The sequence below is a fragment of the Poecilia formosa genome, unplaced genomic scaffold (assembly GCF_000485575.1).
Source record: "Poecilia formosa unplaced genomic scaffold, Poecilia_formosa-5.1.2 Scaffold73, whole genome shotgun sequence".
NCBI classification, from domain to species: Eukaryota; Metazoa; Chordata; class Actinopteri; order Cyprinodontiformes; family Poeciliidae; genus Poecilia; species Poecilia formosa.
The window spans coordinates 460,455-474,378 of NW_006800012.1; the positions used below are offsets into that span (position 1 = coordinate 460,455).

The 13,924-nt window shown below is 38.6% G+C and overlaps 1 protein-coding gene across 3 annotated transcripts; it reads right to left on the reverse strand.

Annotated features, from left to right (window-relative positions):
* Positions 1-365: 365 nt before the first annotated feature.
* alpk1 (alpha-kinase 1) lies at positions 366-13,019 on the reverse strand. 3 transcript variants are annotated; one of them, XM_007555847.2, is made up of 14 exons: positions 11,997-13,019; positions 11,358-11,487; positions 10,629-10,783; positions 9,258-9,456; positions 8,873-8,932; positions 8,708-8,794; positions 7,907-7,983; positions 7,706-7,801; positions 7,508-7,618; positions 5,272-6,955; positions 4,654-4,801; positions 2,945-3,107; positions 1,428-1,614; positions 366-1,104 (listed from the first exon to the last, which is right to left on the reverse strand). In XM_007555847.2, the coding sequence occupies exons 2-14, from the start codon at positions 11,461-11,463 to the stop codon at positions 908-910; spliced, it is 3,270 nt and encodes a 1,089-aa protein (XP_007555909.1). In that variant the 5' UTR covers positions 11,464-11,487; positions 11,997-13,019; the 3' UTR covers positions 366-907. The 3 variants fall into 3 exon arrangements, with proteins under 3 accessions (XP_007555909.1, XP_016528777.1, XP_016528778.1); XM_016673291.1 differs by having other exon boundaries at positions 11,358-13,019; XM_016673292.1 differs by lacking the exons at positions 10,629-10,783; positions 11,358-11,487; positions 11,997-13,019 and having other exon boundaries at positions 9,218-9,351.
* Between the last annotated feature and the right edge of the window lie 905 nt (positions 13,020-13,924).

The following is a 13,924-nucleotide window of genomic DNA, read 5'->3' on the forward strand; positions in this document are numbered from 1 at the left end:
TATGACTCAGGGTGTGTGACTATCACGGGACTAACGCGAGTAGCCTCCAGTACTTCCTGTTTTCACAATGCTTACTGTGCCTTTGACCAGTCATTAACCTTCCTTTCTTTTCACAGAGTCTGACCAGAAAGCTGATCACTAGAAAAAGTTACCGACCATTTATCACATTTTGCTGTGTTAACAAAACTCGTTTAACTTTTCTGATGGTCTGACTTGTACAGACTTTAGTTCCCCACACATTGCTTCAACAACATTTTTGAATTTATTTTAAAAATTATAGCTTGATAATATCTCAGTTTGACTATTTTAGCCCTTACGACAAAAAGTTCAGACACTGGACGTTTGATTGATATCAGGAACGAAGATCTGATCAGCAAAATTTATTAAAGTCACTGCTTCCACATTCTTGCAATCCAATGTTAACACAGACTATATATATTTTTTCTTTTAGCATTTTTAATTGAAAATTTACTCAAATAAAATGTCTTTTTTCTTCTTCCAAAAACTGATTTCTTCAAGTTTTGATGTATAATTTCTTTTGCCTATGTTAATAAGAAAATTCAACTGGAGTGGTAGAATTATACTTGGAGCTAAAACAATTTAAATCGTAATGCTCTGAACAAATGAACAAAACAAACGCTTACAAAAAAGCAGATTCAACACTTTTCTGGAGAAATATAGATGATCATAAAATGATGTGAAGTATAAAGCAATTAACAAAACAGCTTTGAGTTTCAAACTACTTGCTTCAGTCTCAGCTGCTCTGACCATAGTGTTGAATCAATCAGATATTCAGAGTAATGTTGGATGCATTTTCTATAAATATCTGATACACTGTGATTCAGATGCCAAAAAAATTAACAAAAAACATTCTCAGCATCAGTCAGTACATGTAGTCTCCAGCTCTTTAAACATGTGACTGCAGGGTGAGTGGAGTGAGTTCAAGCAGGTTGCAGATCTCGTTGCAGGTTGGTCCATGTTGCTCTTTCCGGAAAATTGCCAGCCCCCTTTCACCAAAGTTTGAGGGCCCTGTGGGGGTCCTGGTGGAGTGAATCTGGGGGTCCGTGAGGTAAGTCAGACCTTTCCCATTGGAAGTCGTCCATCCTGTGGAAGAGGAAAAGTGCCATCTGTTCAGAGTTGCCTTTGATTAGTAGTAAGTGAAACATTGACCAATGTTTCACTTAAACCAATGTGTATTTGCCTGATGATTTTGATGACATTTGGCAAAATATAATGTTTATTTCTTGTTTCATAATTGCTGACTGATGTCTTCATGATTTGAAATGTTTGTTGCTGAAATGTCCTATACAAACAAACTTGACTTGACAAAATGTCAAATCTCTTTTTCCATGCGGTATAATACACCTGAAGGCTGCAAACGATTACTGTGTTCATCCCTGGTCAGAGTTATAGTTATGTACTGATACCTTGCAAGTCGACCACAACTTCCTGGCGACCAGAGAACAGATAGGTGAAGTGTCCAAAAGCCAGACCATATTTCGTAGCCTCGACAGACATCTCTTTCTGCCCAGTGTTGTTGGTGAGTTTAACAAACTGTCCAAGCATGTACGGCTCCACGGTGATGCAGCCCACAATCTCATCTCCGTTTAGAATCTAAGCACAAAGAAGAAATGGAGGAGGCATCTTGAAACTTTCAAATCTCTTCTGATGAACTGATTTGTTGTTGCTCAAGAAGAAACGTAGGGGTTCAGGATCATTTTAGGCCATGTCCATAACAACCCATATTTCTTTTTTTTTTTTTTTTATTTAAATGGATTTCTCTCTGCTGTATTTGGACTTATCATCCACTTGTTTACATCTACCTTCCAATTTACCAATGGTAAGCTAATACAGCTCTTGTGAGGATTTTCGTGTGTATTTTTGTGTGTTTATTTAGTTCCTGAGTCGTCTCGTCTCCCGCTTGATTGTCCCCATCTGCCTCTTGTTTCTCTGATTACCCTCTGTGTATTTAACCTCACCTGTGTCACCTGTTCCCTGTCAGATCCTTGTCGTAGGAGTCGTAAGTCGTGTCTTTTGTCACTCTGCTCCTTTCGTGTATTCTACCCAGTTGCTACCAGTGTCTGAGCTCCTAGCCTTCTTTGCTGCCTGGACGTCTGTACTCCTTGTTATCATCAAAACATCATTTCTTCACATCGACCTGAGTCTACTGTGTCAATCCTCACTACCAATTCATGACAACTCTGGAAAAAAAAAAAAAGAAGAGACCATTGCACTCAAGCCCATTGAAAACCTCCTGGTTATTCCACCAATACTGATTTCTGAACTCTTCCTGAGTTCAAACATTAGTATTGTTAAATGAATATGAACTTGTTCTCTTTGCATTATTTGAGGTCTGAAAGTGCTGCATTTTTAATTTTTTTTTTTACTATTATTGTTTTTTGTTATTTAGACCATTTCCCATTTTATGCAAATAAATACTACATTTTTGCTTGGAATTTTGGAGACATGTTGTCAGTAGTTTGTAGAATAAAAGAATGTTAATTGTACTCAAACATATACCTATAAAAAGTAAACTCAGAGAAACTGATAATTTCTCTGAGATAATTTCCTGCAGTGGTTGTATTTTTTTCCAGAGTTGTACATGCTTTCAGCTGGTAAATCATTACATACCGAGGGATAAATTTACACTATTATGATACTCAACAATGGCTACCCATAAATCCTGATGAATGGAACCAGTTAGGTAGATTACAAGTTTGTCTTGAAAACCTGCTCTGGCTGCCCTAAACCAAACCACTACCAGTATATGCCTAACCCTAAACCTAACCTAAACTCAATTCACACCTTAATCCCAAACCTAACTCCTGGCCCAAAAACAGCTGTTCTCAGTTGGCCCCCGCAACCTCATATGGTTTAGGAAGACGGTCCTTACAATTGATCAAATACAAAGCCACACACACACACACACACACACTGTGCTCACCAACAATGCGTCGGAGGGAATGTAGAAGATCTGAGCCAAAACTTCTTTATCGTAGAGACTCTTGTTGAATTCAGTCACATAGTACTGAGCTGTCATCTGGCGCTCCACATCTTTCAGGTGATACCGGATTTCTTTTGGCTTCAAGTAATCCTTCCCTACATAACTGCAGAAAATGTCCAGAAAAACCAGAGGATATTAGACAAAACTCAGAAAGCATTAACAGCTTTTTCGCCTTTTTATCCTATGTCACAGTCTTAGTTAAAAATATTTCTATCAAATTTCTACACACAATTCTGCCAAATATACCCCTATTTTTTTGTAAATTTGTTGAAAATAAACAATTAAAGGAGCAGTATTATGTAAAAGCAACATTTTTAGCTTTGAATCATGATATAATGTTATTCCTTTATCAAAAACATACCTGAAGTGTTAATTTGACTATTTCATGCATGTTCGAGAAATCATTTATCTCCAGTGGCAACCATTCAGCTGTGTAAAACCTCTGGGGGGATTGAGCATCGCCTCCTCAGAGCAGCAGTTTCCAAACTTCTGATCTTCCACCTCACAGAGCAGCCTTCGCCCACTCGGCTCCTTCAGACTAGCCAGCAGCAATTAGCAAACACCTGGTGGAACTGTGCATCTGCTAAGTTCATTATATGAGGTAATTCAGTGCAATGCTGGCAGAAACGTTACTAAAGGGTTAATAGAGGAGCCATGTTGCGATGACTTCCTGAAGGCGGAGTTTCAGGAAGAAGTGGAGTTTTTAAAGAGACAGATGACCAATTTCAAGGCGTTAAATCATGAAGTCAAATTTCTTTCAAATTTGAGATATATGGCATTTTGGCAACGACTGTCAGTAACATACTTACTTGATTGTGCTGTAAAATAATTTTATGTGACTGGAAAACACATAATACTGCCCCTTTAAAACACTAATTTTATGTTCATTCAGTATTTTTTTTGATGTGGAAACGCAGATATACACTGGGGAAGTGAAGAACGTTAAGATGCTTCTGATTCACCTTGAAGCAGCAGCCATTTTGTAGCCATTCTATTTCAGTCTCAAGCATTTTGATGAAATTGGAAACATCTGCTGAAATACAAGACATTTTGAAACATGTATTGAAGTCCTTAACGACAAGCTAGAACAAAAAACAGCTAAATGTAGTAGTTCTAAAGCAAATATTTATTTTTGTCTTTTCCACCAACTTCCTGTTTGCCCCAGGAACCATAATAGCTGACAATGGCTGATACTCAGCAGGGTTAGTTGTGTCCGAGCTATTGCTGACCTTTGGTGTGAAACAACAGTTTAAGGAGTGATAGAAGTCCTCACCATTGGTGCCACAAAATGTCTATAATTTTGTTGAAAAGACTTTATATCACTGTCTGGCCTACGTTGACCCCTTGATCCTGTCCAGGTGGTGGGAGACAGAAGAACTCCCACCCATCATGAAGCTATTACTGAGCTGGAGCTCTCCTTCAGTGACATCATGGGTGCACAAAAGAGTTTTATCATAGATCCTTCTGCCTTGTGCTTCCACTCACTTTTAACTTGCTGCTGATACATCCGAATTTCCCCCATTGTGGGACAGGATATCCTATTCTATTCTAATTTAAATTTGAGGCTGCAGCCTTTTTGAAACCACGGTTTCTGCTCGAAGCAAAATGTGACATGGAAATAGCATGATTATTTTTGTAGCATCTCATACCTGCTTAACCTCTCCTCCTGATGCAAAAACTGAACCCATATCGCTCTTCTCTGTTTGCCCTCCATCTCCATCAGATCCCCGATGTAAACACAGGTCTCTCTGGCTGTCCACAGTCCTGTGGCCTTGGAGAACTTCAGGTGAAGAGCATCTAGTGGGGAGAATTTGCAGACATGCAAACTTTTATATCTTGTTCGTGACAAGAGTCATTTATTCAGACGGGCTTTTAGCTAGCTTTTCACTGTGCGATCTTGTATGTAATCTGTTTTCAGGACTTTGGTTTTCTGACCTGTGGAAGGTATACTATATAGATAAACTTGACTTACATTTACACAAAACAGTAAAATGGCAGCATAAAAACACCAAAATACTCAAGGAAATACTAAAAGCAGCAGGAAATTATAATTAGGTGCATCAGTTAAGAAGCCAATGAAGACTGTTGCATATTTTGAAATTTAGAACATTTTCATTTATGTTCTCATGTATATATTTTTTATTTTAAGGCATATTATATATTTTTAGCATGACAATTGCATTGGTGAATATAACATTTTGAATAAACTGGGATTATCTACATAGATAATGGAAGAGAAGTTCCTGCTATCACAGAAATAAACTTACTGTAGGCAGTTTGAAATTTTTGGAGTTGGAATAACTCTGTCTTGCTGTAGAACCTCCTCTGCAGACATTCATGGCAGATTCCAGCCAGTAGAGCCTGGTAATCATGCTGGGACAACTCAAACTCAGGAGCAGCTGTTGTGCTGGGGTACAGACAGCTGTAGCACAAAGTATTCTTGTTCTGAGGTGCTTTTCTTGCAGAAGTCACTTCATTGCTTTGGTGCCCGTTTTCATTGAGCTCCACCATATCGTACGAGCTCTCAGAGCTCTCCTCAGAGCTTTCAATAGTTGCGTTTGGGTCTGGAATCCTCTGTGAAGAGTTGTGTTGGACCGCTGAGACTGCACAGCCTACAAGTTTTGCAGGACTTGAATTGGCTGCAGGTTTTATATTTGAGTGAACATCATGCCTCTCGAGTGGTTTGTGATCTGTGATGCCACCAGGTGAAGAGCTGCTTTCAGAATTCGGTGTTTCCACAATGACGAAGCTCCCATCAGAACCTGAAGATCGACTCCTTGGTTTTAACACGTAACCTGGTTGTACTTTTTCACACATGGGGGAGTTTTGGCCAGTTGAGATTTTTTCCCATGAAGACTGGGAACTAAAACTCTCTCCAAAGGAACTGAAAGATGTTTGGAGAGGTAGTTGGGAATGCAAATATTCTTTGCTTTCCTCATTAACATCAGCCATACTGTCTTCGTCAAAGACTTCTGTCTCTGTTTCGGCTTGAATTGCTTCACACTGTGGAAGCGGTCTTGGGGTTTCAGGAATTGTGGACTTTAGGACTGGATGGGAACTATTTCTGGAGTTCTGGTTTTGCGGCTTTGGCTTATGGTTTTCATCTGCAGAGTGTGAAAAACTGTCGTCATCATCACTCTCAGTGGGAATGTTGCTCTGGTCGCTAATGCTTGCTCCGTGTCCACTGCCACTTCTATGAACACCACTGCTGGGCTGAAGAGAGCCTGATCTACTGAAGGAGAGCTTCTGCCAAGACAATCCCAGGGGGTCTGTGCTTTCCAGGGTTGGAGCAACATTTTGAGACAAAAACATGTTTGATGAATCCGAGCTTTTTGATTTTTGCTTGAATACTTCTGTACCACTTTCTCTGCTGGCTTTATCTAGGTTTGTATCCAGTGCTGTTAAAACTTTTGCCTTTTTGTCTTCAGTCTCCTTGAAACTTTTGGTGGCCTCACACAGCGATGCATGATATTTCTGAAATCTCTCCAATATCTTTGAGAAACCCTCCAGGGTGAAATTTACAGAGGAATCTTTGTCGTTTCTGTAGCTGTCTGGAATAAAAGATCCTTTATCTGAATTAGGGAATGGCTCAACACCCAGCAGCTGCTTGAGTTTAGCAACTTGTTGCATGATTCTAACAGACAGGCCATCTTTGTCTTGAGTACTGGAATCACAATACTTGTAGAAATATCCTAAAGCTTGCTGGCAAGCTTGAGCAGCCTCCTTTACAACATCCTTTGGAGCGTCCAGCCACTTGTCAGTGACGGTCATTGAATAGGCTGCCTTCAGGAAGGTATGAAGTTCCTGCTGGCTGGTAACCGGCTCGCCCTCTGCTTTGGTGAGAAGGCCGATTGTGAAGGCCTCTCGAGCCTTCTGGAGAAAGGTCACTCTTTGAGAGGGAGGGCATGCTAGTGAGAAGCTGTACAACAACAAGCAGCTTCCTTGAGCCGTCTACAGACAAACAAATAAAAAACAATTACAGACCATTTTTTAGATAGTTACCTGGTTTTTCCTGACCAACGTTAGTCAAGTTTAAAACTCTCAACAGTTTCTAAATCTAAATTTTCTCTATTAGTTGACACCTTTCAGCACAGCCTGTAAGTAGGATGGCACATTTAGCAATGGCTGCTGCTGAACCACAAGCAGCTCGTCAGTTACAGTGTGTGGTTTTCTGGTTCATGTGATGACATTACTGGCAGTGGCTTAATTTCTATTTATTCCCACTTCTCTTTTGTCACATTACCATACCAATCCCTCTGTGTATTGAAACATTTTAGGAAAAGAAACAGACCATCCTTCCTTATCACATTGATTCCTTATGAATGGGTCCAATGACAAAAGTCAAAAGACACTTTATTCAGCACATGAAACGTAACCTAATCAAATGTAGAAGTTTTCCGAGTCCTGGATGACTGTTGAAAAACTAAGTGACTCTTTTATTGATAGGAGAAATGTTCCTGTAACAGCCGTGGTAACATGAGAGTGTTCATAAGTACAACGTACCACATTCGTCAGCACGTAAAGTGAAGCGTACTGACTGTACACCACAGCCATCTTAGCTGCCTGGGCGGCCAAAAGAAGACGATGACTCCCAGGATTTCCGAGTAAAGATGGCTGAAAAATAGCAACAAATATAAATTACACTGAATACCAAAAATATCTGCACAAGGAAAACAACTTTTTTTGGTTTCTTAAACTTACAAAATCAATATCTGGATTAGTTTTAAAAGAATGGAAGTCTTCATCACTCATGGACACTAATATGTTAGCCAGTAAGCCAAGAGAGGTCCCAATGCCCTGTGAAACAAAGGTTTATAGCAATGTGGGATTGAGGCTAGTAAACACAACAGCTTTACAATAGGGTACCAATGCACACTTTAGCAGTCTTATCTTTAAGGTTACCTTCTTATCAGGCTGAGGGAGTGAGTAGTAGCCAACCAGAGAAGCCCAGATTAGCTCTGCGGCCTGCAGCCACAGGCCTGAAATACAAAAAGATTGTAAAAGCAGGACAGAAAACAAAAACCTTTAACTGCTAGAGCTTGGAAATAAATACAGGAGCAATATCCCTTTAAAACCAGAAGCTGTTCTGTTGTAGTGAGAGATAAAACACATTGTAACTATATGTATATATATATACTGCTCAAAAAATAAAGGGAACATTTCACTTTAATTTTGTGTGTGGCTCCAAATCCAGGCCTCCATTGGTTAATAAATTTGATTTCCATTGATGATTTTTGTGTGATTTTGTTGTCAGCACATTCAACTTTGTACAGAACAAAGTATTCAATGAGAATATTTCATTCATTCAGATCTAGGATGTGTTATTTGAGTGTTCCCTTTATTTTTTTGAGCAGTGTATATATATATATATATATATATATATATATAGTTTTGGCAAAATATAAAACTTCAACAAAGTCTGTTTTTGTTGAAATGCAAAGGTTGTTAAAGCAAAAAGACAATACTTCGTGGGATGTCTGAGTGTCACCTTGAAGAAACAGAGTCAGAAGACAGTCAGATGGAATCCCTTTATGCATTTATAAGAAGTTGTAATCTGTAAGGAACATCTTTTTATATCTCGTTATAACAAAGTTTCTCATTTCAGCTAGCTACTGCTCCTGAATTTCCATACTAGCTCTGGCAGTTAGAAGCTTCCATACATGAAGAAATTAGTAAACTACTGCTTACTAATTTCAAACTCACCCAACTTTTGCAAAACCATTCCACGCACTTGAACACTGACGGCTTGAACGAGCACTTTGTCACTGTCACAGTGATAGACCCAACAACCTGAATGTCAAAGACAAGTTCATGCTTAGAGCTGGACTTTGGGCCTTTAAAACTGAATAAAAAGCTCTGTTGAACTACCTGTTGTTCCATTTCTATAAATCAAACTGCTCAAGATGGATTCTGCCTTCTGAAGTTTTCCTGTGGAGATAAGATATAAAATAATCAAAAAAAAGTATAACACTAAATGAAATTATCAAAAAAGCTTTCAACCCTTGTAATACCAATTCATACTATCCTGTAAGTGTAGATGTGTTTTATTTTGTTGATTTGCCAATGAAATGGTTTGTTTCACAGTAAAAACACAGTAATACTAAATAACAATGAAAGTTGAGTTGTTGTTGCACATTCTACAAACATAAAAATCAAAACTGTTCCATTTGACCTTTATATAAATGTCCAATTATATATAAGGCATAAGAATACCAGTCAATATGTTCAAGCCCCTTCCTCCATCAGTAAATACCAGAGTTAAGGAAGACTCTGGCCACCCGTATGATCAGCTGAGGGGCTATGGGTTGTTCAGGGTACCACCGGTTTAGGAGCTTGGTGATCTTTAGAAGTCGTCTGGATTCATCGATCCAGTAGAGGAACCGGTCCACCAGGAACATCACTGCCAGGGACGTCTGTGGTTCCTGAGCCATGATGGAGGACTTCAGAAGATCCTGGCAGCAGATTAAACACACAAACTGTATGTAAGAGGCGCGTGTGGATTCAAAGTGCTGTAAAAACATAGTCATACCTGGATGGATGACTTTTTGCTGTTTTGTCACACTGTTCAGACCAAACTAATTTTAAGCATATCCGCTGTTTTTTTTTGTTATTTTTATCTAGCAGTGTTGATCATGTACGCTGCTATCACTGTCCCTTGGGCCATGTCTGCTTTAATTGTGGTGTATTGTACTGAAAAGCACTGCATGCTGTACTGATGGCGGGACCATTGTTTGAACACTGTTATTGTACAGCCAGTTAGAAACGAGCTCCTTCACCCGAACTGTATCTTCTCTGATTCTGGTGACTTATATAAAATGAACTATACTCATAATTATAGATGCATAGACCATAAAGTCACAGCACTCCTCCACCGGCAGCCTGACACACCCTGACGCAACATGTCAACGCTCTCAGTCAGTGGAGTTTAAAAGATGGAAAGTAGAAAGAACAAGAGAGGAGCAGAGAAGGGAAAGAGGAAACCTCTGGAATCAGACGCAGTTAAATGAGTAGAAACTGTCGACTTTTTCACAAAAACGAGCTCTAGGTTAGTAACGTTGAATGAAGACTATGAAACTGTTCAGTAAAGTCGATGAATCCTTGACTTTAGATTATGAGATTATGCAACAAAATGTTGCATAATCTCAATATTTTTATGATGTGATCAACGCCCCAGATCTATCTTATAGCCAGAGAAAAGACACAGCACCCTTTGACATGTTTCTGTAATACTGCAAATATTCTTTACAATATTGTAAAAAAAAAGGAAAGTCTAATGTTGTAACGTATATTGTTGGAGATTTGACCTTTAACTCTTATTCTCTCTCTTTTTTTAATCTAAATTGTGATGAAACCATTTTCTTGAAAACAAGCTGAAAGTGCAACACTATTTGTTTTAATTTCATATTTTGAAGTATTAATGAAGTTAATATGGATAGCTTTTTCTCTCTTAAAAACTGATTGCTATAATTTTACACAGCATGTCTGTGATGTTAAAATTAGTTTAATGACTAACATTTAGGTTTGCTAAAAAAAAAAAAAAAATAAAATAAACAGGAAAAACTGAAGGTGAAGGTCATGACTTTTCTCAGCCTGTGTTTGTTAGTATAAGTTGTCTAAGAATTACCAAGAGTTGCTGCAGGTTTTTGCCGATGAGGTCATTGAGGTTGGTCTTGTCTGTGGGGCTGATGGACTGCTTATACTGCCACCTCTCTGGCACAAAGGGCCACTTCATCTGCTCTGCCTCCTCCAGCAGAGAGGCCAGTTCTTCACACAGAGACTCTACAGGATATAAAAGAGGAATTTCATAACCCCAGGAAAAAGAGTTCAAAAACAACGAGAATACTCGGGTTTAAAGCTGCACAACAAACTTCACTATCGGCTTCAGTTAGAAGCCCTGTTCAGGTTTTCTCCAGTTCTCCAGAACTTAATGTAGATGAAGGTTACAATTTCAGAAAAATCCACTCCAGTGTCATCAGATTATTATCATAAGACATTAATATGCACATAAAAAAGACTCGTACATAATTCACGTATGCATGTTCATACATACTTCATAATTTGCCAGGTCATTTCAATGCAAAACCCTAAACATGAATTCTGAAAGGCGTTTCCATGGCCCAGTCAAAGTCCAGATCATAATCTGATCGATGTGATAAGCTTCTGAATGCGGCTCATAAAGTTTTGATTGCTTTAAGCAAAACAAACAAACAGACAAACAAACAAACAAACAAACAAACAAACAAACAAACAAACAAACAAACAAACAAACAAACAAACAAAAACGATTTAACTCCAGTAAGAACCAAATATTTAGTCCAGATGAACAGGCATATAGCGCCATCGTGTGTCTGACCTCTGCAACATTTGTACTTCAGCTTCACAGAGTCAGAGATTTCAACACTTCCAGGTTCTTCTCTCGCTGCGCTGAGGCAATCCTCCAGTAATCCTCCCACCTCCATTCTCAGAAACACAAACAGTGGCTGCTAGAGAAAAAAAAGAGGATTTCCTCCTGCTTAGAAAGAAATAATATAATAAAATAAACAACTATGTGTTTGGAAAGGACTGGAAACATTACAGTTTTGTTACTTTATAAAGTATGAGACAGAAAAACAGGTTGAAAGAATGAATGAAACCATCGAGAGGAAGAAAGATTATTTTATATTCAATCTAAATACTGAGAAAACACAATCAGTATTCATCATTAAACACTGTCTGGACTAGAAATACAATCATTTGTGCTACCATGCATTACAATGTAAAAAGCTTTGAAAAACTTTTCCCGTAGTCAGATTATTTTAATTACTCATTGATCCCATGTACTGTACTTTGATCATGTTCAATAAAAACACTTTACATTCAGAGAGAACAGAGTCACAGTGAATAACTGCTGTAGGACAAGATGAGCTTCAGGATCAATACGGCAGAAATACATCCCGTTTTATTTGAAAGGAGCAACTTATTAAAATCATTTTTAACAATAAAAAGTACGTACCAAGAGTTAAGAGTTCCCGGTGACTTCCTGGTCAGGCAGGGCTATAAAATGCTGCTTTCAATGCTGTAGGAAATTAGATTTTCTCAGGTTGGTTGCTTTCATTTTCAGTCCTGAATAAAAACTGATACTTGTTTTTCTTTAGATTCTCAGAGAGAAGACATGCAGTCCTGACGCAGAAGACGTCCAGAACCCTGCCTCAGATGAGCCATCTGACATTATTATGAACCTGCTGGTGTGTGTAATCTGCAAACGCCTCTGGAGTTTCTAACTAAAATAAGTAACCATTTGAAACATGTCAAGTCTTCTGTAGCAATAGACGTGACATCTGTTTTTCTGAATTCTTCAAAAAGCTATTTCAAGATATCGTCCGCAAGTAAAGTCACCCTGGGACGACGTAGCTGATGAAAACAAATTTTTTATGCCTTCCTCTACATTTTCATCTGCCACAGCTCCAGGAGGACAGCAAGCATGGATTGTCTCACAGTTCCTATCTGAGTAAAGTGTCATTTCTTTGATACCTCAGGTCTTCTGGAAAAGATCTCGAAAAAGAGCCTTGACTTGTGTCTTTTCAAATCGTACTCCTTCAGTACAGCGATGCTTTTTGATGTGGAAAGCAACATTTTGAAGCTAATAAACCCTAAAAACTTTAGCTTTCGCAATATTCTTCTGTCCACAGTGATGCCATGTTACCACCTTTGCACAGATCAGTCAGGTACACAGACTTACAGTTATCACTGAGATGACTTTCCCCTTCAGAGATTACCCGTTGGGCAGATCCTTTCTCTGTTGTATCATAAAGCCAATGTGTATTCCAGAATTTCAAAACCACAGCTCCATGATCTGTTTCTGGCAATTTTCTGGGGGCCACAGAAAGTTTTAAAATTTCTGTATTTGCCTGGCGGCCTGCAACACGCCTCAGTCTGCCATATGGGGTTCAGCCAAGAACACGGCTGATCACCAAACCAGCGTTTTTGGTACCTTCGACAGTAATATTGAACATTTTCCAAAACATTTAAATGTTTTGACTCCTTTCCTTCTTTCTGAAAATATTTCTGAATATTTATTTCTTTATAATATTTTACAGTTTTGTAATGGTTTACAATGCTAACAAAGGAAATGGTTTAGTAAGTTAAAACTAATCTTTGAACATGGTCTTCAAAAGTCTGCACACCTGTTAGAACCTCAGGGATTGAGACTTAAAAATATGAGACCATTATAAATCATTTCCATTTAATTGGACATACACTGCATTGGCACTATATTTATTTCAGTACATTTTCTTCAGTAGGAACATGGAAGTTGGTCAGAGTTGATGGGAGAAAACTTGCTAGAAGTTGTAAAAGCAGGAAAATGACCCCAAATATTCAGCCAGAGATACAATGGAACGATTTAGATAAAAGCACATTTCTTTGTTAGAAAGACCTAGTCAAAGTCCAGCCCTAATCCATTCTCAGGAGTGTATCCCAACTCAATCAGATTTTTCTCCTTTGGAGATGCACAGTGTGAAACGCCAGGACACAAGCACTCTGCCTTGAGGAGACCCAGTTTTCAGTGTGGTGGATTTGGGGACTAACGTTTCTCTCTCGGTCACATAGCTGAGAATCCACAGGTAAAGAAAGATTCTCTATTAATCTCTGAGGTATGATGATAAATCAGTGTTCCTGGACAGGTTTCTATTTTAGACTGTTTCTGAGATGGGAGGTTGGGCTGACAGGCAAACCGATAAACATTTAGTGTTGCGGGGAGGCTAACAGTCAAGTGTGGTTTGACAAGTTGCAAAAATGGTTGAATTATTATTGTGGTCAATATGAAAGATTTACTGAGGCAGGAAACAGTTGATTTCTAAATTAGAGTTTAGACTCCAAATTAGCAGAAACCTATGTGACTACTTTCAAACACCATTTGTTTTTAGCTTCACATCATTCCAC